This window comes from Ambystoma mexicanum, chromosome 9, assembly GCF_040938575.1.
Source record: "Ambystoma mexicanum isolate Mex_15411 chromosome 9, UKY_AmexF1_1, whole genome shotgun sequence".
Lineage (NCBI taxonomy): Eukaryota > Metazoa > Chordata > Amphibia > Caudata > Ambystomatidae > Ambystoma > Ambystoma mexicanum.
Genome location: NC_090931.1, coordinates 661,513,179 through 661,541,118, shown reverse-complemented (window position 1 = coordinate 661,541,118; position 27,940 = coordinate 661,513,179). Strand labels below are relative to the sequence as shown.

The following is a 27,940-nucleotide window of genomic DNA, read 5'->3' as shown; positions in this document are numbered from 1 at the left end:
ACAAAGGATGAATGTGCCACGTGGGGCCCTTTGTAAGATACTAGGCTCACAAATGGATCACAATGCACAAGGTCTTTAGAGATTAATGCAAAACTCAAAAGTAATACGGTAGTCCGCTGTTACTGCAGGATGACCAGGTCTCCGTGGGAGTGGGCAAGTCCTCTGAGGGTAATGGGAGACTAAGGATCCGAAGCAGTGATAGGTTTTATTAAATTTTTCCTGAAATTTAAGTAGGGTTGGTCTGCTCTCAGCTCCTGAGGCAATGAGTTCCAACTTTTAGCTGCCTTAACAGTAAAGCTATTACCCCCAATGGTAGTAAGCTTATATTTGGGAATAGTCAGGCAATTAGTATTCCCAGTTCTGGTAGGTCTGACAGGTTCTTCTCTGGAGTTTATCTATGAGGTAGCTGGGGGCTGCGTTGTTAAGGGCTTTATGTGTCGAGAGCGTTTTTAGTAGTATTTTGTTAGATGTAGATGACCATTTATGTTGACGTCTCAAGGAGGAGATGTGAGTTTTCTTATTTATGCCTAGTGCTGCTCTTAGGGCATTATTCTGTAGTGTTTGGAGCTTTTGAATGGTAGATTTATTGGTACCACTGTAGAGGGTATTGCAGTAGTCGATTCTGGAGAGTATTAGAGCTCTAGCCAGGATCAGACAACTATCGTCAGAGAGGAACGGTTTACCAGCTCTGAGTAATTTGCAGGTGTAAGCCGTGGCAGGGGTAAGGGATTTGACCTGTTTATCAAAGGACAGTGTGGAGTCCAAATAGAATCTAAGGGTTTTTACTTCCTTGGAAACTTTAATGCTGTTACTGTCAATATTGAATGATGAGAATTCTTGGCTTACTTTTTTTATATTAAACTGCGAACCCAGAATTATAAGTTCAGTCTTATCATCGTTCAAGCACAGGCCATGAGTGGCCATCCATGCTTGGATGATAAGGTAAACTTTGTTCACTAAACCCATGTCCGTACCGTAATCCCCGGAAAGTGGGAGGAGAATCTGAGTATCATCTGCATAGTTAGTGTAGGTGATACCCAGCTGGTCCAGATCGTCGAACAGTGGCTTAGTGAAGATGTTGTAAAGGGTGGGCGAGACGCAGGACCCTTGGGGAACACCGCATAGGATGGGTGCAAGACTCTCATGGTTCTCTCGCTCAGGAAGGACTCAATCCATTTGATGGCGCCCATGGAGAAGTGGGCTGCAGAGTCAAGGTGCCGGCATAAGACCTTGTGGTTGACCAGATCAAATGCGGCAGAGAGGTCAAGTAGGAGCAAGAGTACTGTCCTTCCTTTGTCTCTCAGCTCGTCTATTTGGGACTTTAGGTCGATTAGGGCTGTCTCTGTTCCGTGTAGTAGACGGAAACCAGATTGTCTGTTGCCTAGAAGTTTATGCAATTCCAAGTGTTTTTGAATTTTAATGTAAACGGCTTTATACAATATTTTTAGTAGAAATGGGACCGTGGTAATGGGCCGGTAGTTAGTGGGAATATACAGATCTAGTGACTGTTTCTTGAGGAGGGGTAACACCCAAGATTGTTTGAGGTTAGCAGGTATGGTACCTGTAGCAAATGAGGCATTTATCAGTTTAGTTATAAATGGGGAGAGTTCTCTGGCAGCATCTTTTATTAGCTGTGCTGGGCAAATATCACCTTTACAGTTTGAGGGCTTCAAAGATGGGATCATTTTTTCTACCTCTAGGGTACACATATTAGCAAAATGGAAGGTAGTGTTGTGTGCCGATGGTGACTCGTTAGGCGAGAGGGTGTTAGGCGGGTGCTGAAAGTTCAGAGCTTCTTTTTTTTTGTTGAATTTTATTCTGGAGTGTGTTAATTTTATTCGCTAGGGCATGTTGGATGTCTGTACACCAGGATTTGTCCTTAGTGCAGACATCAGGAATAACAATTGGGGACTCTAATTCTTTGAGTATGCAAAAGAGTTCTTTCATACTTGAATTTGAGTTAGCAATACGCTCGTCGTATGAATTGCGTTTTGCCAGGCAGATTTCCTTCTTGTAGTGTGAGGATAGTGAGGTTAATTTGGCTTTGTTCTCGCTAGAGGGGCAAAGTCTCCAATTAGTTTCACTTTTATTCTTTAATGTGCGGAGGTCTTTAAGTTGTGGAGTGAACCAATTGTTTAAGTGGGCTATTGGTTTGCTAGGCCTAAGTTTGATAGGGGCAATTGTATCCAGTGTGGTGAGCATAATGTTGTTGAATTCCTGAACTAGGCTACTAAGGTCAAGATTTTCAGGCAGTGCGTTAAGTGTGGGCAGAATGGCAGGGATAACTTTCTCTACCGTGATACTTTTTTTACTTCTGGTTAAGCATGGTGGCGCTAGTGGTTGAGCCAGTGGGGTAGGTCTTAAAGTGGATAGGTGAAAGGAGATCAGAGAATGGTCTGTCCATGCTAATGGCAGGATGGATGAGATAGTGGCTGAGCAGTTAAGGTCCGCTATCCAATCCAATATTCTCCCTTTAAGGTGGGTGGGTTTATTGACTTTTTGGGTGAAGCCTAGTGCTTTGATCGTATTGGCTATTTCAGTCGCGTTTTTATCCATTTGGTCATTAAAGCCTAGGTTAAAGTCACCTAATAGGAGTAGTTGCGTGGTGGGTTTAAGGTTATTCATAATTATATTCTGCAGGTCTTCCTCAAAGGTACCAAGAGGGCCAGGTGGTCTATATATAAGGTGTATAGTAAGGGATTGCGAGTTATTTATCTGAATTTTGGCAGTGATGGTTTCACATGATTGTGATAGCTGGGTAGGGACTAGTCTGAGGCAGAGAGCAGTTTTAAAGATAATAGCAATACCGCCACCTCGGGCATTATCTCGGTCTTGTCTGACTATGGTGTAGCCATCAGGGATAGCTAGCATAAGGGCAGGTCCTGCTGCATTATGGAGCCAAGTTTTTGTAATTGCGAGGAAATCCAGGTTCCCTTCAGTGGTTAAGTCGGCAATATCGGTGGCGTGTGCGACTAGTGATCTTGCATTGAGAAGCGCTCCTTTGAGAGGGGGGGCCTCAGGTGTTTTGTTGACTCGGGTAAGTTTGTTGGAGATATTGCAGACTTAAGTCTTATAGTTATTGAGCCGAAGGGTATTCGCGTCCGAGATGGACATTGGAGGAGGCAACTTAGAGTTGCTAGGCGGTCATAGGTTAGGTTTGTAATTAGTTTTGAGGTTGGTGGCCGGAAGGGCTCTTCTCATTGGTTCATATAATTTGGCTAGTCTGGCGCGAAGTCTGTTATTTCTATTGGACGTGGCACATGGTAAAGAGTCGTAGGGTATTGTCTCTCGGGCCTTGTAGTGTATGGAGAGATTTGATTGCACAGTATTTGAAGGGGTTAGTAGGCTAAGGTCTAAAGTAGGTATTGGTGACTGACCAATGTATTCTTGGCTACTAGAGTCCACCTGTATGGCAACAGCCATGGTACAGAGCAGTATTGCTAGGTTTAGCATCCTTCCAATTCCAGTATCAGGATGGTATAGTATCAGAGGTGGGGGATTCCGTTACCACTAAATGGAGCAGATAGGTGGGTAGAACTGGGAGTGTCTAGCGTGATATGGTCAGCACCATTAGGCGAAGCATAGCATGAGGCACATTAATGTTAGCTAGTGAGCATAAGGTACAGCACAGTCAAAATGTGGTCTACTGGTGACCATAAGGCACGACACAGTTAAATGTGGTCTACTAGTGACCATAAGGCACAACACAGTTACATGTGGTCTACTAGTGACCATAAGGCACAACACAGTTGAATGTGATCTACTAGTGACCATAAGGCACAACAGTTAAATGTGGTCTACTAGTGACCATAAGGCACAACACAGTTCAATGTGGTCTACTAGTGACCATAAGGCACAACAGTTAAATGTGGTCTACTAGTGACCATAAGGCACAACACAGTTACATGTGGTCTACTAGTGACCATAAGGCACAACACAGTTGAATGTGGTCTACTAGTGACCATAAGGCACAACACAGTTGAATGTGGTCTACTAGTGACCATAAGGCACAACACAGTTGAATGTGGTCTACTAGTGACCATAAGGCACAACACAGTTGAATGTGGTCTACTAGTGAGAATAAGGCACAACACAGTTAAAATGTGGTCTACTAGTGACCATAAGGCACAGCGCAGTCAAAATGTAGTCTGCTAGTGGTATGTTCATAATACAATACAATAGTCACGTGAGGCTGGTGCTGCTACTATGAGCTCAGTGGTCTAACAGGGCGCCTGTGTGTACAAGGGAAGCACTGCTGAGGCGTTCGTGGGCTCTAGGGCCAGTGGCAATCTGGTGTCTGGGGCGGCAGTCAGAGGGTAGGGTTAGCGCAAATAGTATGCTGTTGGTTAGCTTACCCGTGGTCTTCAGGAGCTGGTTGGTGATGGCGCGCGATGGGCTTTCATGCTGGAGCTAGCCTGTGTGGGCCAGGGGGACAGGCAGACGGCAGCACCGGCAGGTAACAGGCAAGGGAACAGGAGGTAGCCTTGTCTCCTGGGCCTTGCTGACGTGGGCCGGCTTTGCCTGCCGGCCCAGGGCATAGGCTCTTAAGGGGAGCCTGGGGACCAATTGGCGGCCTGCTGCGATCGTATGGGCAGGAAATGGCTATGCCTCTCGGCGGGCGGCCATCTTGGAGGAGCCTTCCTCCTCGTGTCTGGTAATGGAGTTACCTGGACACAGGTAGTGAATCCTGCCAATGTAGGCTAGCGGAGCCTTATGCAGTGCAAACAAAGTGACCTTCCCCTCACACTCTTCCCCCTTCCTTCTCCCCTGAACTTGCGCGTTCTCAATGTTACTGGGCCTAGTAAGATTGTTGTTTTTGTTCCTCCCATGTACCCCCCCCACCCCCTGCCTCATCGCGCCCTGAAACACTTATGTATGGGCACGCTATAAATAAAATATCATACCCTTTTCATGTAGGACAAAAGATTGTTACCCACTTTCTATCCTCCACCTCATCCTGGCAAGGAGTAAGAGCGGTTGCACAGATTAGATCCAAGTAGAGCTCTAAGCGTCTAAATTTTGAATTGAATTGTCTGCATGATCCACTATTTATAGTTTATATGGCTCACACACTGGGTCAAGCTTTAACAAAGCAGAACTTATCTAGATGGATTATTCTCGCAATTTCAGAATGCTACAGGCTGGCGGGCAAAGAAGCATTATTGCCTTGATTCTTCCCAGGATGTAAACTTTGGAAAAGCTGGCCTCCATTCTGTTCATGGAAATCATTGATAGCTAAATTCTTACTCCCTCCACCAAAACAAACACTGCTTTGGGAGTCTATCAAAGATGAGGAATGCATGGGAGGACACAATCCATTCGAAGAACAAGTTGCTTACCCCTGGTAACGTTCTTTCGACTGGAGGTTCCTCCCACATACTACTCATCGCCTTCCCCACAGTAGAATTTCCCATGCTATTACAGCTTTCGCTCCTTCAGAGCCTAATTCGGTCAAACCTGTGTTGATGCGGGTATTTCTATTGGAGAATGGCACGAAAAAACATAGCTGAAGCCAACGGGCGCAGTGTGTGCTATATATGCCTTCAATTACATCATCCTCGAGACAGAGGCCCTCAAGGGACATTGATTCGACTGCATTGACGCACAGCTGAAGTTGGATATTGAATATCAAAGATGATGAATATATGGGAGGAACATCCAGTCGAAAGAACATTACCAGGGCTAAATAACTTGTTGTTCCTTGAGACCCTCTGCAGCTTTCTCACCCATATGAATTTAAGGAGTTCTTCCTGCATTCTTTTGATCGTTTTATTGGGGATCTGGATTGACAAGGTTTGGAACACACATTTTTGCAAAGAGTGTCATTTTTACCACAGCCATCCAGGATATCTCTCGTGTCCCCCATCTGGCTAGTAGTCGCAGGCCGTGCCCCATATGCTTGGGAGGTTTGCTTTGTATAGTCCCTCCTAGATAAATGTTATTTTAACCCTAGATAATCTATGTAGACCTCAACCCACTTAAATGGGATGGTTTTCTGTAGGAATTGAACTGTTTCTGCCGTGTTATTAATATTCATACCAATATATTTAGCCAAATCTCACAAAACCCACTGAGCTCAGTCATTAAAGCTTCTTTTGAGGATTGTGGGTCTTCCACAAACATAATATCACCGGCATATATGCCTATTTTGTGGATCGCCCCTTTATTTGATATGTCTGGGGGGATAGCTCGGGGCAACGCGTTGGTCTTGGAAGCAAGACAGCGCATAGCAACACAGGTTTGAATCCCAGGCTTGTGCTTAGAAATTGGTCTCGTTATTAAGCGAGTTATAAAAGAGCAATTATAATTATATGCCACTGATACTGCCATTCTGGTGAATCACCAGGGGCTCCAAGGCTAGTGCAAATACCAATGGGGAGAGCATACACCACAGTCTGGTGCCCCTTCGTAGCGCAGTGGCATTGAACCAGTTTCTGTTGACCTTCAGTTTGGTGAAGAGGTGCCTAAAATGAGCCAGTTTTGCTTTCATAGATTTTGAACTGAGGCCTGAGCTGGTCAGGACCTCTTCTAAATACTTCCAATTGAGGCTATCAAAAACCTTGTTAGCGTCCAAGGGCAGGACAATAAAGGTTCTTTACTATCTTTACTGTATTTCTAGGTGGTTTACTGCCCTTCTGATATTATCATGGGCATAAAACCAGTCTAGTTGGCGTCTGTCAGTTGTGGGATGACTTTCATAAGCCTTGTGGCCAATATCGTCTGATACATTTTTGAATCTGTGTTGAGCAGCGATATTGGGCGGTATGAGATGCATAGCTACAGGTCTTTCCCTGGGGTTTCAGTACCAAGACTGTAGCTGATTCCGCCATTGATGGTGTGACTACAGCTAAGTTCTGGAATGAGTTGTAAAACGCAGCTAGGTGAGGTATCTGGGTTTGCTTTAAGGTCTTATAAAATGGATTTGAATATCCATCTGAGCCTGAAGTCTTCCTACCCAGCATTAATAAGGTGATACCCTGATCGTTTTTTTGGCCTGTTCTAGGTCTTCCCGATCTGTGCAGTTTAATGGTTGTCCAGTACCCTGCTAATTTTCTGCCCTCTATTGGGATCTCTTTTGCAAAATCCTTATGAAATTGCTCCATAGTTTCCCTTTTTCCCCTCCTCTGTAAAGATCCTGTGATTCCATTTGTTCCGAGGGCTGGGATATAGTTATGGGCAGAGAGGTTGCGCAATTCAGTTGCCAGCATTTTGTTTGCCGTATGTCCTTTCATATAATAGTTCTGTTTTGTATACGAGTAATTTCACTGCCTGACTGGACGGGTAAGATCCAAGACTGCTGTTGCTAGTTTCAGTTTGTGGGTTATTCTTTTCTATTGCTTCTAACCTTTTCGCTTATTCTTCTAATCTCTGACGCTGCATGATCCTAGTTCACGGGTAAGCCTCTCCTAGACTTAAAATGTCTTCCCAGCATCCCACAAGGTGTGCCAATTCCTGCCCCCTGGGTCATTTTCCCTAAAATAGTTGGACAATGTGTTGATAAGGTGATCATGGACGTTATGTCCTGCAGAGCACAATCATACACTGTCCAGGGCTTGCCCTCTGGGCCTGATGGCATTCCACCTTGGAGATCAATCCATACCGTAGCATGGTCCGAGATCAGTCATCTTCGAGATGAGTGTGGAGGACACTAGGAGCATGTCTATTCTGGAATATCACCTGCGGACTGCTGAGTCCAAGCTTCCCTGTAGAAAATTCTTCACGTCTCAAAGGAAAATTCATAATGAATCCTGACAACCATGGGGAATATCTATTTGGGAAGCAGGCAGGGTGTTATCGTATGGGGGTCGAAGACAAATTTAAAGTCTCCACCCACTATCGGTTCACATTCCCTAAATCTGGCTACCTTATGTAACTGATTTTAGTAAAAGCGCTCCTGATGCTTATTCTGGCACATATTGAGATTAGTGTACATCTTCTACCCTGGAGCAAACCCATCTGCATCAGTTCTCGGCCATCGCCTCCTCTCAATATATCCAGTGTGTGGAACGGTAAACCTTCAGTATCAAAACAGCCACGCACCTTTTTTTTGCCACTTGCCGCAAAGTATTGCTTGGGGAATGAATTGCTAAGGCGTCGCTTTTCATCCATTGCCAGGAGGTGCGTCTTTTGTATAAACGCCATAGAGGGAGGATTCAGATTCAAAAAACCTCTTCATAACCTTTTTTCTCTTCATGGGGAGTTGAGGCCCTGTGCATTGCATGTGATAACTTTCATATCCCATTCACTCGCCATTTCATCCAATGCTTAGCTTGGATATTTTGCTGAACTGCACTCTCCCATCCCCCGACACCCACTACAGACACAGGAAAAGGAGAAACAAAGACAAAGAAGAGTATAGGAAAAAAAATTGTATTGATAGTCCATCGTCCCCCTCATCTACGGGGACAAAACAGAAATTCCTATTCCCATAACTGAGTACTTCAGTCTTTGGGTTTTTCCCAGTAAAGACCGGGTATCCCCAACCCCACACCCCACCAACACTGCAAGTTTTAAGCCAAGTTGAAGTTTGAACTTATGACCCAGAACATGCCAAAGAGAATCTCAGTTCGGAGGAGGACCCACCTATTTGGGTAAATCTCCCTTGAATGACAGCAAGCCTGGGTATTCCTGAACAAGATTACGCTTGTTCTGAACCTTGTCCCTAGGCTCTCCAGTCAGTCGTGGTTTTGTGCCCAATGGGGGTTTTCACTGTGGTCATTTGGATAGGCCTGCCAGTGTTTAAACCATTCAAGGGCTTCCACAGGAGTGTCTGTCGCCTGTTTTTCCTGAGACTCAAATTAGGCCCTCACACTTTCTCTTTCTTTGCCTTTCTTCTGACTCTCCTTCCTCATGATGAGTGTCAATTAAGTCCACCATCTCAGCTTCTGTTGGGATTTACCCAGGAAGCCCCATCTATAGTTAGTTATTCTTCCTTAGCCAGGCAGTGGCCACGTTTATTTTATGCCTTTTAGCCAACGTGGTCTGTGCCCGGTCTAGGAACGGGATTTTCGTATCCAAGTAGATGGATTCCTACTTGGTTGCTGATGTTTCATTTGGTAAAAGTGGACCCTAGTAATAATGTCCTGCAGAAGCCCCCATGTATTGCTGCATTGTCGAATAGACCATCTGAGTTGTGTCCAATATTTCTGTTTCTTGGTGTGATTTAAGAACTTGGCAAAATAGCCTTTGCACAAACTGTTCCAGTTCTTGATCCAGGACATACCGCGGGATCACCCTTATTCTCATCTTGTTCTGTCAGGAACGATTTTAGCATCCTCCTTTTTGTTGATTAAGGTTTCCAGTTCTTCTTCTTGGGTTTATAAGAGCTTTGATATCATTTTTCTTTTTAGCTGCTTGCAGGGCCATGGCTGTGGTTTATCCTTGATCGGCTGACTTAATTGGCTGAGTGAGATATCTTTTTGGATGTCTGAAGATCCAACAGTGTGCTTGCCTATGGCTGGGGGATTTATTTGGTTGATCTTTTTCTAGCCTTTCCCTGCTGTGCCCTCCTGTTGCTGGCCAGACCTTTCCAGCCCAGGCTTTCCAGCAGCAAGTCTTTATTGCAGAGTTTGTCTCAATCGTCCTTGCTTCAACTGCTGCATGGCCAAGACAAGAGTGTCCAATTCAGGATCTTCACGCGGTGGTTACTGGAGCTCCCTGTTCTGGCCTTTTCTCCAGCAGCCGTGTGGCCCAACCACATGTAACACGTGCCAGTGATCTCCCTCTGGGGTACAACGCTGCACTCTGAGCGTGGGCGTCAGTCGCTCATTCTAGCAGCCATCCTTTGGGTTATTCATCGCAGCACCCAGGGAAAGGTACTGGATTGGGCGGGTCTCCTGGGTCTATATGGGAAGCTGTATCGGCGCACCAGCGTTGGTGTGTGCTTTGAAGCCTTCACTGTACTCACTGCAGGCAGGGCGCCATCATTCACGACCAAATGGCCCCTTGTGCACCGCCTCAGACAGCGACCGCCTTTTGGCTGTCGCCATCTCCAGCTTTCCTCTGCTTGTGTCCTGTCCTCAGCAGTCCTCCTGAACCAATGCATAGGCCAGTGGGCCCCCGCTGACTATCACCATTCAACTCCGTCAGTCCCCCCCCCCCCCCCCCCCCCAGGGCTCCGAAAATGGCTGACTGGCACATCCCATGCTGGGATCTGAGTGTCTCTGCTGTGCCCCCTGTGGATTGGGTGGGGGATCAGGGATGTCTGCCTCTCACAGGCCCCGCTGTCATCCAAGCAGATTGTGCACGCCTCAACAGGCTGTCTATGATGGTGGCACCATTTTGTCGATCCATGCAGTGCTCCGCTTAACACTATTCGAGTCACAATTTATTCAATCCAAAGTATCCTGGACTGAGCTACCTCCATTCAGTGGACTTCCTTCCTGCCCACTACCAAGGCTTATTGACCAGTGCAAGGTGGCTACGGGGCCCTCAGATCAGCCACATTAAGTCCACATGCTTTGCAGTGAGCCATGCCCACCAGTCACTACTTACCCGCTTACTCAGCAGTCTAGTTTTGTGGGATCAGCTGTTGTCCTCCAACCTCAGCCCCATCAGTATGTGCGTGATGCAGACTCCTGTGTTCTTCTGGGAAGTGGAGCACCCTTCTGTTTGAAGCGGATGTTTTTATAAAGGATGATAGACCCTCCCGTGCATCTTAATTTGTTCCACCCCTGTTTCCCGGTTGGCCAATGCAGTACTAACAGATGGGTGTCATTTATGTAATCCGTTTCACTGACAGCACTTTTCATTTATATTGAAATGAAGCCAATGTTACCCTGTCGGCTGCACACAACTAATCTGGCATTAATCAGAGAAAATCATACAGGTTTGTCTTTGAGCAAAGAAATACAGGGACAATGTTTCCTATTTTAGCTTATTAGCTACAGACCTTACCAAAAAGAACATCATAGCAGCATTGCCTATGACAAAAATAATGTCCAGTTGTATCAATAACTGCTCATGCCTGCTCAGTTTGAATTTACACTAACATGGCAGTCCATTATTTGTTTACATAAGCAACTTCAAATTAGGATAGTTACAACCCCTGATTATAATTGCAACCTTTCAGCATCTACTTATAACTGACTGTGCACAAGTTATCTTTTTCTCTTTGCATGATGTCACATTTCAGTCTAGCAGATTTTAGTTTTCAAGTTGCATAGATGTGTTTGAAGTAAGAATTATTTAACACTGACTATTTCACAATTTCAAAACAGTGCTATGCGCAAGAATGTAAATGCATTTCTATTGGTGTGTGGAAGTCTTTTCAGAATACATTTCTTGTGTTTAACAAACATTTGTCCAATTTTTTTAATTACTGTGCTCCGTTACATTTATTTTCACAATAAAGCAAAAAAGTGACAGATTAGTTGCTGTGTGTGCTAATGTAGGCAGAGCACAAACCATTGCTTTGACAACCTGTTTAAATATTTACAAATTACATATAAACCCTTTGCGAAAGGTCGATCTATGTGTTTTCCACACAGAAGAAAATATAGTTTGAACTCCAAGCTCTCTTGTGGCTTTTATCTGTGCCATCTTGTGACGGTGAACACATTTTTACACCATCATGCAATCTGAAAGCTTCAATATTGTTCTGTATGTTATTGACTTTTTCCTTGAAAAGAGAAGATGGCAAAACCAATAGTTGGCTGCACGTATGTTAATTGCATCCCTGGCAAATTCAATAGAACTGTACCAGGCATTTGTAGCTGCCTTGCATTGAGAGCAGTTCAAATCACTGGTATATAACGGCAGTTTATCACAGTCTGTTTTCAAGATTGTCGTCCTCCATTACAGATAAACTACTCCTGGCAATGGAATTCTTGATAATGCAACAGACAGTGCAAAATTGGTCGGGGACTCATTCAGAGCCTATTTATATCCAAGTCGCTAGACTCAAAATGTCAAACATTTAAGGATGAGCCTTTTGCCATAATGGGGAAACCATCCAGCCCAATCTGTAGTGGTATTGCAGCCCTAAGCAAAGGCACAGGTTTTGTACAGAATCCATATACAGGATTGGGGAAACTCAGGGAAAGAACATGTTCCAAAATTGCATGCTTGCACCCAAGCAAAGGAATACTGCTTCTGTTCTGGCTAGATCTAATATTCAAAAGTGGGAGGCTCAAGAGATGTTTGATTTTCTTACAGCTGAGGCACAAGAAAACAATCTTCTTTTGGTTAGGGGGAAGGGAACGAAGCAGCCTTGCAGCAGTTGCAGGTTAATAAAGATCTCACTGACCTGTCCTCCAGAGCTGTTAACTCCTCGCTCTGTATGCTACAGACGTGCTTACCTAAAGACATCTTCCATTGATTCTGATATCCAGCGTAAGGTTATGGAGCTGTTTAATGGGACATCCCTGCTTTCTCCTTCTATGGATGAGGTCCTTTTTGTATATAAAATGGTTGCTGTGACTGCAATAACTATTATCGCCATTTCTGCCTCTTCTAAATCAGGTGTTTAACGCTCTGCAGCTTTCAAAGCTTTTAAGGCCGGACAATTGGCCAAAAGTCAATCGTTCACTTCAGGGGAGTTTGCCAAGAAGAATAATAGATTTCATTCTAGCTCGAAACTAGCAGTATCTTTTGACACCAATCAGGACCTTGAGCCAAAGTCTGGTTGACTGTGACATATATTCTAGGCCAGGCATCTTGCATCTCTTTAAGTGCAAGGATTTACTCCTTTTACAAAGCCTTGTCGAGCATCACACAAGATCTTTGGGTATATCCTCATTTTCTCTCATATTTGACTGCTTTTTTGCGACTCCCCTTCGCTTTCCTCTTTCACCCTAGTTTTCTTCCCTTTCTTTCCATACCTTTGGAATATGATGTCTGTTCCCAGCTTTCTAATTATCTGGAAACCAACTCCCTTCTTTCCTCTTTATAAACAGGGTTTAGTCTTGCTTAGTCTACTGAAACTGCCATTTTGCATGTCACACATTTCCTTACTGCTCGTACTCTTCTTGAGCTCTCTGTTGCTTTCAACACAATGGCTCAGGCTGTCCTGTTCTTCACCTCTTTATCTGTTTATCCAGTTCTGTTCTGTCTTGGCTTTCTTCTATTATCAATTTCATTTTTACAATATTACATGGCCTGGTGATTTTTCCTATTCCCTACCTTTGGGGTACATCAAGTCTCTGTCCATTGCCACTTACTTTTCTCTCTGTACGCTATTCCTCTTTTATGATGGTGATTCCCAGATCTTGTCCTTTTCACTCCTCCTTTGGCCAATTTCATTGTTCTCTTTCTGATTGTCTTTAAGCTGTTACTCATTCTCCATCTTATTGCCACTATAACAGAGCTACCTTTTCCCATCTCTCTGCCCTTATGGTTGCCCTCCCCTTCTATTTTTTTGTGCCATGATTCCATTTTGTCATCAGCTTTTGATCTTATGTTTGACTCTTAACTTTTCTTTTCCAATTGTATTTTCTTGCTTGATCTGGTTGTTTCCAACTCTTTCATATTTGTAAAATCTGTCAATTTCTCACCTCTTCACCAACCAAAACGTAGTCTTTGGGTCTTTTCACAACTTGGCCATAGCTCTTCTCTTCTGGTAGACCCTTATGTTTGTGTTCTTGCTTCTCTTGTGCCTGCATTTAATTCTGCTGTTTCTTACATTTGCTTCTTCCGCCCTCCTATATTTATCCTCTCCTTACGACTCTTTATTGGTTTTCTTTCCCTGCCTACCTCCAGGTTTGTTTCCTATGCCATTGTTTTTAAATGTGTTAGTAGTCAAGCTCCTGCTTCTATCTTCTTTTGGTAACTGTATATAATCCTACCGATACTCTTCAGTGTTCTTACCTGGTTCTATTAGTTGTCCCTCATACTCCTTGGGCACCATCTCATAGTTTTACCCTTTGTTCTTTATCTGCATGCTTTTTCATCCTTTTGTTCCTATGTAAATGTCCATCATCTTGCTCTCTATGAATTTTAACATACCTTCATGATTTCCTACCTCTTATAATACCCATCGTTACTGTTACAGTAAATCTGATGTACAAAACTGGCAAAAATGCTCCATAAATTCAAATAAATTGTGATGGTAAGCAGCTGTGCTGATTAGGGCAGCTCAGCTATAATCTCCCCAGTTCAGCGTTTTTTAAATACCTCAGGCTGTGGGATTGTTTTTCCACCAACTAAATCAATCATATGTATTGAGATAATATGGTTTTTGAGAGAACAGCTAAACATATTAAATTGTAGCTCTACTGGAAAGGTGGTGTAGTAATCCTCTTTGTTGTTCCCAGGTCGGAAATGCTATGAAAAGTTCATTACCATTTGATGCCCCAGATGCATCTCAGCAGGGACAAAAGGTGCTGAAAGTGGAGGTTACCCCAACTGTGCAAAGGATCTCTCGCACTGCCATTACTACAGCCTCAATCCGCCGACATCGCTGGAAGAGAGAAGGTAAGGTTGTTTTTTTCTATAGAATTCAAAAGCAGCCAGCATGTGCATTTGGGGAAAAGGGAGACTGTGGGTCTTTAAATAGCATGACTAATGGGAGGTTTGAAGGTGCCACTTTCCGGATGTCCCTCAAGATACGCCAAATCAGCAGCATTATTGGGAGTTGCTGCCTGAGTGAGATGGGCATCCTCAAGAAAGCCCAGAGAGCAGTAGTCACTGTTTACAATGCACTCATGTGGAATATAACAGTTCATTGTAGATCAAAACACCCATGCCTATGCAGGCTACTTATTTTCCTACTTCATGTTACGATTTTCCTACTTCATGTTACGCCTCAAGCCCTTGAACTGTATTTTATCCCTTGCTTTCTCAGTATGAATTTTCCTCTTTGCCCAAGGTGTTCACCAGTAAGGCAACTCTTCAAAGCGACAGTAATATGTGCAGCCATTTTAAAGAGTTCTCTCTTTGAGGGATTGATTGAAAAACAGTTTTACTCAATGAAATCTAAGTGAATATCCATCAAAGGGAAGAAATGTTTGTGAAAGAGCAAATTACATAGATCCTGAAAACTCTAGGAAATGTAAACACAAAACAGTTAATAAGCATGCAACATTCACTTTTTAAAAAACTTTGTATTCATTTTTTTTCAAAATTACAACATACCATGTCAAAACAGTACAGTCAAACACATTGATGCCAATAGTCTTCCAGCATATCAGGCCATTCCCCTCTAGTATCCGGTTATTGACCCTTTCCCCTAAATCCATCCAAACTCCCACCACATCTTTAACCTCTTCTCCCTCAATCAAAATCCTAAGAGTACCATTCCTAAAGCCACCTGCCAAACCCCAGCTTCACAACAGAACCCCTTCTGCCTTGCCAGTGTCTGCTCTCTCAGGGGATTTAGATCCGGGAAGCAAGATAATTCATTCATTGTCCCCAACCAAACTCTGCTCCACTGCCCTCCTCAGGGTCTCGTTTCTTCAAGTACTCCCTCTGCCATGCCCCGTCGCTGTACATCCTGAAGCCATTATCGACGAGCCCCCAGCACTTTTCCAAGATATCGTAACCCTGCGTTTAGCCAGGACCATCATAAATTGTGCCACACTATTCCGTGTCTTGTGACATCTGATAATCTGTTTGTGGGGATTGATCCCAGGGAACAGAGTGCGTGTAAAAGTGCTCTCTAACAAGGTATTGAGCCGCATCATCAGTGCAACGGTCACTTAAGTGACTAGATATAAGTAAATGTGTTGGAGAGAGATTTTATCAGTTGAGTTTTATTCTCCTCTAATAACTAGGCAAGCAACACACCACTGCCATAGAATACAAATCTGTAGTTGTACATGTAATACACATGAAGCGTGTTGTGCAACCTTTTGTCTTCTGCTGGTAAGACTTTGCAGCCTACCTGGATTATGGTGGTAGGTCGAGCTGCAGTTGTCACACGCTTTGTTTTTGCGTTAGATCATGTTTTTAGGGAGCAGTTTTTAATTTTCCTGCGATTGTGAATCCGAAGTATGGGTAGGGGAGGATTGGGTATTCAGTTTGAGGGTGTGGGGGAAGGAGAACTGGGAGGGATAACAACATCCAAAGCAATATCAGCAGAATGAGGCATGGCGGGCATGTGGTTCTTGCTTAGGCTGCTCAGAGGCAGCAGTAGAGGTAGGTGTTTTAAAGCAGGAGATCTTTCATTAAGGGAGCATTTCATGGCCGTCTGCAAAGAAATGTGTAATTACTTTGCAGACGGCCATGAAATAATCCCTTAATGAAAGATCTACTGCTACAAGTTATTGGGAACTTAGAACAACGATATTCTCTGGTATTACAATATTAAAAATGAGAGTATTTTTGGTGAATTGTTCATTGATTTCTTTAATTTGCCAAAGAGGTTTTAATGAAGAAACCTAAATGGGTTTGTTTTAACAATGGTTGTTTTCGAATTGTGATCTTTGGTGTTCAATGTTTGATATTCAATGTTTGAATTTGCAAACCATTATTACCATCTTGCACTGCCATAATCTGTTTTTCTATTGGTCTGCAATATGAGTAATAAGCATACACTGTTTGGTATGTTTATTTTGTGTCGAAACCTATTGCCATATCAAATAAAATGACCTGAATTAAATATTGTAATACCATAGAATATCGTTGTTCTAAGTTCCCAATAACTTGTAGCTGTAATGGGCTTTTGAACCCATTACAAAGGGGTTCATGTTTCCTAACAAAACAGATAAAAATGGTTTATAGTCATAATGTCGACAAAAAAATGTCGACAGACAAAAATGTCGAAAAAATAATGTCGAAAATAATAATGTCGACATTCTATACTTTTAATGTAAAAAGTCATAATGTCGAAAAAAAAATGTCGACATTTTTTTTTCGACAATATGACTATAAACCCTTAACACTATCAACACCTCACCCAACACCCTCCTGCAACCCCCCCACACCCCACACCACCACCCTCCCACCCCTCATATGCAACACATTCTAATTATTTATATATTTATTTATTTATTTTTTCAATAAATAAATAACCAACAAAAAGTATCATTTACTATGGGGGGGTCCCCCCCCAACCCCCCCTCACCCAACACCCCCCTGCCACCCCACCACACCCCCTAACCACCCTCTCACCCCTCATACTCAACACAATCTAATTATTTATTTATTTATTTATTTTTTCAATAAATAAATAACCAAAAAGAGTCTAATTTACTATGGGGGGGGTCCCCCCCCCAACCCCCCCTCACCCAACACCCCCCTGACACCCCCCCCACACCCCCCCAACCACCCTCTCACCCAACACATAGTAATTATATATTTATTTATTTATTTATTATTCAATAAATAAATAAACAAATAAATAAAAAGAATATCATTTACTATGGGGATGTCCCCCCCAACCCCTCTCACCCAATACCCCCTGCCACCCCCCACCCCTCATACTCAACACATACAACACAACAATAAATATATATTTATTTATTTATACAACATTTCGAAAAAATGTCGACATTAATGTAAAATGTCGACATTTTTGTATGTCGACATTATTGATTTTCGACATTAATTTGTCGACATTTTGACTGTCGACATTATTGATGTCGACATTATGACTGCACACCGATAAAAATGTATCCACTATAACTCATTTTCTTAACCACATTTTATTAAACCAAAATAACCGGGCAGAACCTCAAGATCTAATCCAGGAGTTTGGACAGAGCCCAACAATAACACAGCGAAATAACAGAAGTGCCTTCCAGTGAGTTGTTTCGGCACCAACTGCAAAATTCACAGCCCAGGGCAAATCAACAACCTACAAGACAGGAATAATAATTAAAGGTGGGTGGGGGGCATTAAGGTAATTGAGAAAGGGTGACAGCTAAACATAGGTACACAATAAAGAAAGACCTATATCCTGTCCAGATAAGATCTTTAAACACACTCCAGATGTCATTATTCTTGTCCACAACATGCAGTTGGTAAAGATAACTTTTTCCCCTCACTGAGAGGGTCCCAGGATCTTGACTTCAACCCTCCCACAGCGCAGAAAACCAGAAACTGATACCTCCTGGACATGCCAAAGTCACACAGTGACACCCTAAACAGGGTGTAAATGAGTCCTGATGCAGGCTGTATCCAGAGACCAAGTCGATAGTCCATATGGATGTATGTCTATTAGTCAAATTTCACTGGTGTCCTTATTTATTTTTTGGCTCTCATTTTACTTTACTCCATTTTTTTACTGTACAATGCAAGGGGCGTGCATACGCCGACCCCACCACCATTATGCCTCACTTATCTCTTAAATCAACCAATAGCTGTTGAAATGAAAATGGATTGGTTAATGTCATCAGTCAGCAAATATGGCTTTACCAATTATCGCTTTACCGGCCCAAAAGATCGAAGTCGCTCTCCAAGTATTTCATTTGCACAGATAAAGGACGACATTCATGTTTGCCATCATTTTAAAAAAAATCGGATATATACCGTTATTTCTTTTATGCACAAATATAATTGTTCATTTTTGGTATTTAAATGTAAACGGTCCAAAATATCTAGCAATACCGTGAATGCTAATTTTGGCATCCATCAACAACTTTATCTCCTTTATGAAATTCATAATCCCCCTCAAATCATGTACAAAATCGTCCTCTGTTGTGAAGTTTCTAGTGCTTTGCAAAAGTAATCAATATTTCCAGTCACATTATTTGTTCATCCAGCCATTATCCACATACGATTGCACTAAGTGAGAAAGTCTTTATGTAATAAATCTATGCCTTACGTTTCTTCTGGCTAAATTGTGTAAATCTTTCTGGATTTCTAGTTTGTAGATAATTTTTGTATAGCCCTTCCTGTCACCATTTATTTCTAGGCAGCATATGTCGTCCTCAGTTTGCTCGGATAACATTGCTTTAATATTTATTTTTGCACCTCAAACAAAATCTAATGTGGCAGAGCACATTTAACACAAGCACAGTTAATTTCTCTAAAAGTGTTTTTGTTTATTTCAAGACCATTTTTTTCGCAAATAATTGTTTTCTTCACTATGTGAGTATTATAGAGTGTCCGAGTCTCTGCTTACACATCTTTTCCAGTATCTTGTTGGTTTTCATGGTCTTTCACAATTCTCAGTCCATTGCATGTTCACTTAGGTGCAGATTTACCAAAACCTCTATCAAACTCTAAGTGGGTTCTAAAATCTTTCAACCCCACTTTGTCTTTCATTCTTTAGTTGCTTTTTGAGGCTTCTCATTGCACCCCCCCCCCTTAGGGTCCTGGCATATTTCAGACTTATTGGCACCCCTCTTGGACTCTAGACGCTTTATTCTGTCAGCAACTGTTTGTTTGTTGAAGCCACCAAATGGAGCTGTGATGTTCTCCACAATGGGGTCTGGCATGGATTCACATGCTCATGAATATTCCCTGTCGTCAGGCTGGGAATCCTTGGTAAAGAAAAAATCAGTATCCGTTTCGTTTCTGATCTGTCTTTCTTAGTAGTAACCAATCACTGGTCTCTGGTTCATACTGCCCCCAGCCAATGACTTCCCTCTCCCTAAACCCCGCCTCTGGCAGCCATCCTCAGATTTTTACCGCACGTTCAAGTGTTGGGAGTCCTCGTGCTATAGCTCTCGAGCTTTTGCTGCGTTTTCACGCTTTTTCAAAGAGATTTTCTAATTTTTCAGTTAAAAAGAGTCTCAAGCTCCACTGTTTCTCCATCCGATCAACGGGGACCCGTTTCGGATTGTTTTACGCCCCTCAAGGGTGAAGGTTTCGTTGAGTTACCCTTTTTGGAGGATTCCAGAAGTTCTGAGGCCTAATGCGTGGACATGGCCCAGGAGAAAGGAAGCTCGATGCCCAGACAGCTGTTCAGGATGTGTCCTGGATGCCAGCTACAGAATGTGTTCAAGGAGAACGAGCATTCAAAATGCCTCTACTGCCTTCATGAGGACAAAACGCACGTGGAGAAGGGAACATGTCGGAACGGACCATGAAGGATCGCCATCTTCGGCTCTCCAACTGGCTGGAAGGAAAGAGCCCGTCAGGTGAGAAGAGGAAGAAGTCCGAGCGGTCTTCTAAGTCCTGTGAGGGCGCCCCGGCGACGGGGGCCCAACAGAAGCAAAGCACTGCGAGTCTGCGGGCCCCGGAAGCGCCGAACGGTCGAGCTCCTCGGCTGCCAGGCAGGGTGCATCCTCACCGATGCCATCAACCACGAGCCAACGCTCTGGCTCGGGGAAGAGGAAATCCGAGAACCCGGCTAAGCTTCGGGAGAGGCCCAGGTCGATCTCGAAGGAACCGGCCGAAGGGGAGCGAGGCGGTGACCCTCCCCCTAAGGTGAAGGCCTCAAGCGCGCCAAAGGCGGTGAAGGCTTTGATTCACCCGCCCTAGGCCTCTATTGATGGAGTCGCTGTGGCCCTGGCAAAGCCTGTGGAGGCTATCCCTGTGGAGGCAACCTCGGGGCCCAGAGTTTCCCTGCCTCCGCGGAGGGAATCCTCTTTTAAGCCCATCGAAAAGACCCCCGTGAAGACCCCGGCGGAAAAAGAGGGGGGGCGGTGGCCATTACGGAGAAACTGGTAGAAGTCAAAAAGGGACTCGACAAGAATTTGGAAGCGGCCCGTTCCCACGGGAGGGATCCCGACAAGGGGGACGACGAAAGCGAGGGTGGCGACGACGAGGCTCCCGTGGAGGAGGAGCAACCGTCGCGCCCGTCGCGGGCCAAGCCACAGGACAACTTGGTGGCCATTTTGACAGCGATCCAAGCCTTATGTACGGAGATGAGGACCAGATTGCCCATGCCCCCGACGGACGACCTGACAGAGCCAGGCCCGTTGGGAAGCCCTCCAAGCAAGAGGAGGATTCATCCAGCCCCGCCTTCTGAGCCCACACGGCCCTCTCAGCCTTTGTCCCCTTCCCCGATTCCCAGGGATGACACGGGAACGGATACAGCCACAACGGGGACTGATGACGATGGCGGTGATGACGGGACGGACCTCCCGTCGCCGATTCCTCGGGCATCCCCGCCCGACGAAATTGGCTCGTTTCATGCCATGATTGCCAGGGCATCCAAGCTTTTCCAGCTCTGCCCCGAAGAGAAGGAAGGGCTTCCTCTACCAGCGGCGCGAGGCCAAGAGGAAGACGGTCCTCGCGGTACCTCTGCTGGTTGACATCTGGGACAAGGGTCTCGCCCTTCTCAAGAACCCATCCACGACGCCTGCGAAGAGGGACCGGTACGAGTAGTAGTACCGGGTCCCCGATGCGGCCCCCTTGTTCCTTAGGGCGCAACCGACCCCTGATTCGGTCGTCTCAGCGGCGGCCAAGAAGAAAGCTGGGGGGGGCATCGGCCTCGACGTCAACTTCCCGCCGGACGGCGAAGGTAAGAAGCTGGATGCAATGGATCGACGAGTCATCTCGGCGGCGGCAACAGCAATTAAGGCGGCCAACGCCCTTGCGATCGTGGCCCGCTACGACAGGGAATTGTGGTACAAGATCGCCCCCCTGTTGGACTTCCTACCGGATGACAAGACGGCAGAGGCCCTGGAGATCTTGCAGGAAGGTGAGGTGGCGTCGGACCACGCCATAACGGTGGCCACAGACATTGCCGACACCGGTTTCCGCCAGTTGGGCAACGGCGTTTGCCTTAGACGGCGAGGGTGGCTCAAGGCGATGCATTTCCGCCAGGACGTACAAGCCAAGGTGTTGGACATTCCCTTCGACGGGAACAACCTGTTTGAGAAAACAGTGGATGAGTCCCTCCAAGCAATCAAGACTGACACAGAGACGGCTCGGGCCCTAGGAGTTCTTCAGCAACGACGGCCGTCCTTTCGGAACTCCGGAGGCAAGCAAGGTGCCTCCAAGGGATTCAGCGGTGGCTCCTCTACGTACCGCCAAGCGGGCCGTTCCTCGTCGCAGGAAGCCTACAGGGGACGAGGCAAGTCTGGAGGATCTCGCCGTCGTCGCCAGGGAGGCCAAGGCGGCCAGGGAGGGCAAGGCGGCCTCCAAGCAGGACTGAACTGGCCGTTGCGTCAGACCCCACCAAAGCACCCCAGTGGGAGGCCGGCTGGCAAAGTTCATCAGCGTGTGGGAGTCCATCTCCACTGACCGTTGGGTGCTGGACACCCTGGCCCAGGGGCACGCCCTCGAGTTTCTGAAGAAGTGCCCCCGCATTCCACCCGTGGCCAGGAAGAAAAACCACGGCCCTCAACTTCTGCTGGAGGTAAGGGCGATGCTGAAGAAAGGTGCCATGGAGCTCGTCCCAAAGAGGCTTCGGGGCTCTGGAGTTTACTCAAGATACTTCCTCGTGAAAAAGAAGATAGGAGGATGGCGCCCCATCCTGGACCTGCGTCGACTGAACAAGTACATCAAGGCACAGAAGTTCTGGATAGTCACCCTCCAGCATGTGCTGGGACAGCTGGAGGAAGGCGACTTCGTCGTTGGACTTGGAGGACGCGTACTTCCACATCCCCATTCTAAAAGGACACCGAAAGTTCCTCAGGTTCGTGGTCCAGGGACGGCACAACCAGTTCAAGGCCCTCCCGTTCGGATTGAAGTCGGCGCCCAGGGTGTTCAACAAGTGCCTGGCACCGGTGGCGGCGCGGCTGCGCCTGCAGGGGATCCACGTCTACCCCTACCTGGACGATTGGCTCATCCGAGCAAGGACAAGGGAGCACGCCGTAGAACACACAGCGAAGACAGTCCAGCTGCTCACGGACCTGGGGTTCTCCTGTGCAGGCTTTGGATGCGCCCTCTACTGGAATTCCTTGACGCCCGTTGGATCCAAGCAACGGGCAGCTTCGAGGACAGGATCCTTCTCAACAAGTCGTTCCGGCAAGCGATCCGGTGGTGGGGCACCCGCACTCATCTGTCGGCGGGCACAGACTTTCAGACCCTGGCTCACCAAGTGACGGTGACTACGGATGCCTCCCTGGAGGGGTGGGGAGCACACACCAGAGATCTTCACGTGAGAGGCCTCTGGCTCCCAGAGGAGAAGCCGTTCCACATCAACATTCTGGAGCTCCGTGCAGTGTTCTGGGCCCTTGGGTCCTTTCTCCCGTCCCTCAAGGGCAAGGTGGTGCGGATCTTCACCGACAACACCACCACGATGTTCTACATCAGGAAGCAGGGCGGAACCAGATCCCCAGCACTATCCAAGGAGGCCCAGGATCTGTGGCATTGGGCCGTTGCCCAAGGGATGTGTCTGGTACCCTTCCATCTGGCAGAGATAAAAAACACCATTGCGGACTCACTCAGCAGGGAGCTGCGCTCGTGCCACGAGTGGGAACTGCGCCAGGATCAAGTGGATCGACTCTTCCAGCGATGGGGAAAACCCCATATCGACCTGTTCGCGACGGCGACGAACTCCAAGTGCCAGAGGTTCGCCAGCAGGTTCCCCAGCCGAGGAGCATGGGCGATGCTTTCTCGTTTCCCTGGGACGGCCTGTTCCTGTATGCGTTCCCTCCGTTGCCGTTGCTGCTCTGACTCATCAACCAGCTCAAGAGGTCCCGGTGCAGGATGATCCTCGTCGCACCGGCATGGCCGAGGCAGATCTGGTTCCCGGACCTTCTGGACTTGTCAGCGTCCCCACCAGCCAAACTGCCGACGGACGCAGATCTCCTCTCGAGAGAAGAGGCGCCATCCTTCATCACGACCCAGAATCGCTGAACTTGCAGGCCTGGCTCCTGCGGCACTAGAGTTTGGAAGATACGATATCCCGGCAGACTGCAGAGAGGTTCTTGCAAAAGCCAGGGCGTCCTCAACTCTCAAGTGCTACGGACATAAGTGGAAGAGGTTCTCTGTCTGGTGCCGTGCACAGAAGATTAACCCTCTGCAGATTACAGCCCCTCAAGTGTTGCCGTATCTACTGTCGCTGGCCAAGGCTGGTCTGGCTCACGCCTCCATCAAGATACATCTGGCTGCGATCTCCCGATACACCAGGACTACAGGACGGGCGTCCTTGTGGTCTCATCGCCTGGTGAAGGAATTTATGAGGGGACTACTCCGATCGTTCCCGCCAGTGAATGCCCCTGCCCCGGCGTGGGAGCTCAATGTGGTGCTGACCAGGCTCATGGGGGCGCCATTCGAGCCTCTGCATTCGGCACCGTTGAAGTTCCTGTCGTGGAAAACAGCTTTTCTTGTGGCCATCACCTCCCCACGACGAGTGGGAGAGATTCCGGCCCTATCCTGCAAGCCTCCATACTTGACTTTTCACGACACGAGGGTGGTGCTGACGACGCACCCCTCCTTCATGCCCAAGGTGCCGTCGGACTTCCACCTTAACGAGCCCTTGGTGTTACCAGTTTTCTTCCCGTCGCCTTCATCGCCGGCCGAGAGTACTTTGCACTTGCTGGATGTAGCTAGAGCGCTGAAATTCTACGTGGACTGCACGAAGAGTTTTCGGAAGATGTCACAGCTGTTTGTGAACTTTGGACCTGTGAACCCAGGGAAGGCTCTCTCGAAGGCTTCCATTTCCAGATGGCTCTGCAGCTGCATCATGCACTGTCACCGGTTGGCAAACCGACCGTTGCCCGGCTGTCCGAGAGCCCATTCGACCAGAGCGATCGCTGCTACTACGGCGTTCTTGTCTGGTGTGCCCCTGCTGGACATCTGCAGGGCTGCTACGTGGAGGTCGACGCACACCTTCACGAGATTCTACTGCGCCGACCGGGATTCCAGGGAGGAGTCCAGAGTCGGCCAGGCAGTGCTGCGCAACCTGTTCGCTTAAGGTGAGCCTGGTGAGGAGGTAAGAGTTGCTTAATGTTGAGTTTATGTAATGCTTAATGTTGAGCCTTGCCACCTCCCGTGGTTGTGCATGTGTGTACTGCTATGTATTCTTATATTCATGAGCATGTGAATCCATGCCAGACCCCATGCTGGAGAAGGAACAAATTACTTACCTGTAACTGTTGTTCTCCAGCATGGGTCTGGCATGGATTCACATGCGAACCCTCCCGCCTAGCCCTCTGCGGCTCTTCACTTGGTCATACTGCCACTTTACGTGCTACCAAATCTGAGGATGGCTGCCAGAGGCGGTGCTTAGGGAGAGGGCAGTCATTGGCTGGGGGCAGTATGACCCAGAGACCAGTGATTAGTAGTAACCAAACTGATACTGATTTTTTTCTTTACCGACGATTCCCAGCCTGACGGGGAATATTCATGAGCATGTGAATCCATGCCAGACCCATGCTGGAGAACAGTTACAGGGAAGTAACTTGTTCCTTGTGTGTCAAAAAGGCTCCCAAGACATCTGTTTCGAGTTAATGTTTTTTTCACAAGGGATGCATATTAATCCTTTGGTTTAATTTGTTTCTCCTGATTGCTGCAAGGCTGCCTGAGTGTTTCTGTTCGGACTCGAAGAGAAAATGTATGAGAGATTCGCAAATGAATCCTTCACTTCTGAGCTGTGTGGCCAACCCATAGGTCACAGGTTCAATCCTATAAATGCTGATTTAGCCTTTTATCCTTCCAGGTTTAAGAAATGGAGTAATGTCAAATGCGATAATGGCAACACCTATTTACAGCACTGCAAAGACAAACTGGTATTATGCACCACGTTTGATCCTGATATAGGAAAAAGACCAAAACCATGACGGGACTGCTCCCTATACTGTCAGCCACCCTCACCAGCCCAATCAGTACCCGGCAGCACCCTGCCTCCTCTTCCTGTTGTTGGTGATAGAGATGCAGCCAGGTTGTTCGCCACCTTACATGACCGCCGGATGTACCAATCTTTCTTCAGGGATTAAACACCCTTTTTCTGCTTTTACAATCTGTGAGTGAGAGGTCCGGGCAAAACACCTTCCCCAGTTCATTGGCATCATCTGCAGCTGCCATTGCCAATCCAGTGAGTACCCAGTAGCCACTGGCCTTCGCTTCCTGTTGCCTTCTGTGAGGCAGTTTAGGTGTTCATCTATATCACACAACGAGCCCAAAGCATGGATAAAATGATCCCTTTTGAGATCAAGAGCCCATTTTCTACGTTGTGTGTAACTGCAGAGCGATAGGAAAAGCCACCACTGCTAGCCATTTATGTACCTAGAAGTCACTGTCTCCCCTTCCTGTTGCTGACGGTAAAATAGATTGATGGGCCCTGCCCTACATTACATGACCAGCCCTCTGCCATTAATTAATTTAATTTCTAGGATGTAGGGTGTTTGGATTAAGGTCCACCACATTTGCCTTTTCACCAGCTCTCTCTCGCCCTGCGCAGTACCTTTTACAACAGTGGCAATTGTTAAGAAAGATTTCCCTCAGGTGCAATTTTCCCTCCATATGTGAACACCCCAAACCTTTTGCTTTTGATTGGAGTACCTAACCTGTCTTTTTACCAGAGAAACGCACCCTTCAGCTGCTCTCCTCTGGGCTTTCGCTCATTTGTATGGGAAAACTAACCGGTCCTTCAGGCTGTCGGTACTGGGAAACTGTTTCCAGTAGTCTTCAACTTTGTTGCCATTTTTTGATAACTTTTTATCTATGTGCCGAGTACCATACTGTACTGCACATAGAGGTCCTTTTGTTTTATGGCCCTAGCCACCCTCTAAGGATTTTTGGGTGTTTGTACAAGTGTGCCTAGGACGAACTGGTGGCAGCAGTTTACTTTTAAAGTATTTTTACTTTTTTTTTATGGACCATACAGCGTTTACTACGCTTGGCCAAAGACTGTGGAGAAAATGGCCCTGCCACAAAGTCTTTTGTTCTTTCCTTTGGCCATTTGGTCCCTTTGCCTTCCCCCAGGTTGAGAGACCCGGGTAGTCATTATGGGCATGCAGCCTCTGGCGAAAACTGCAACTTTCGCAGGCTCCTGCATGTCACGTGGGCTAGTGCCCAGGAAGAGGGTTGGGACTGTCTGGTCCCAATCCACACTACTTTTGCCAGTATGTCTGGTAGCCGTGAATGATTGGAACCACTGTGGGCCATGATTGGGCCACGCCTGGCATGCATGCAAGAGAGCAGATCTTCCATTGGCTATCTGAGATTTGAGCACAAACCGAATCTTGGATAAGAGAAGGGGCTCTGCATCCATTCCAGGTCGATCTACTGAGGTTCTCACAAACCTCTTAAGGAGCCAAGTATCCTGATGAAGAAAGCAGACTCGAGGAACCATTGGTGACATGCTTGGAAGGTTTGGCACCCTGACCCTGCTGTTGTCCTGTCGGACCCCGGTTTCTTTGTCGAACCAGGAAGGCCTGCAAGGGCGCTTCGCCCCTTTGGACTAGTGGGAACTACTACTCTCAGCTCCTCCTACTTACCCTCACAAAGATCCTTTTAGGAAGTGTTTCTGGGCCATCTAGTGAACTGACCAGTGAACTGACCAGCTCGAACCCAGGGTATCGCACAGACACGCTGCCGCCCCAAGTTGAGACACGAGACTCTGGGTATCGCTAGCATGTGGTCCTGGGCCCTGCCATAGCTCCTCTGCATCACGATTTATCAGAGAGCGCCATGCTGCAAGCATTTGCAGTCCTTGCGTTGCCCCGCTGTGGTAAACATCGCTGAAAGTGCCTGCAGTTCTTGCCTGCCGTGTCCTGAGACGAGACGAGCTGCACCGGAACAAACCTTCTTTCTTCAAGGGCTGAGAAAAAGCAAACGTCCCGTCACGGACGATTGTTGCGTACTGCAGCCGATGAGAGCCAGAGCGTCCTGAAACTGCAGTGTTCAACACCAACAGGCGAAGTGGGCTAGACTGCCAAAGTTTGGTCCGGACAGTGTCAAGGGTCGGTAAGTACTTTCCCAATTTACCAGTGGCTCATCCATTCACTTTTACGCACAAGTGTCCCTCAAAAGATACTCCCCTTGACTGGGATAGCCTGTACTCTCCAGCTATTCCCGAACTCCAAAAGTCGCTCTATCTGCAAGAGTAGACCCCTTTCTAGGAATAGGAACTTATTCTTCATCGCCTCAAGCCCCTTCCTGAACAGCCACATCCCCTTGAAGAGAACCTGCTTTTTCGTTTAGGCACGACTGCACGTTGTTAATGCACAACTGTTCTTTGAGCACTAGGCTCCTCTCTTCGTAGGGCTGGACTACA

General features: G+C 46.6%; 1 protein-coding gene across 7 annotated transcripts in view; it reads left to right on the top strand.

The window, feature by feature from the left end:
• The window catches only part of HYCC2 (hyccin PI4KA lipid kinase complex subunit 2), a 1,329,865-nt gene that overhangs the window by 1,115,863 nt on the left and 186,062 nt on the right, over positions 1–27,940 (top strand). For all 7 annotated transcript variants that reach the window (XM_069615445.1, XM_069615447.1, XM_069615449.1 and 4 more), the window contains one exon: positions 14,253–14,412. In XM_069615445.1, coding sequence (XP_069471546.1) covers positions 14,253–14,412 — 160 coding nt within the window. The remainder of the gene's footprint in view (positions 1–14,252; positions 14,413–27,940) is intronic.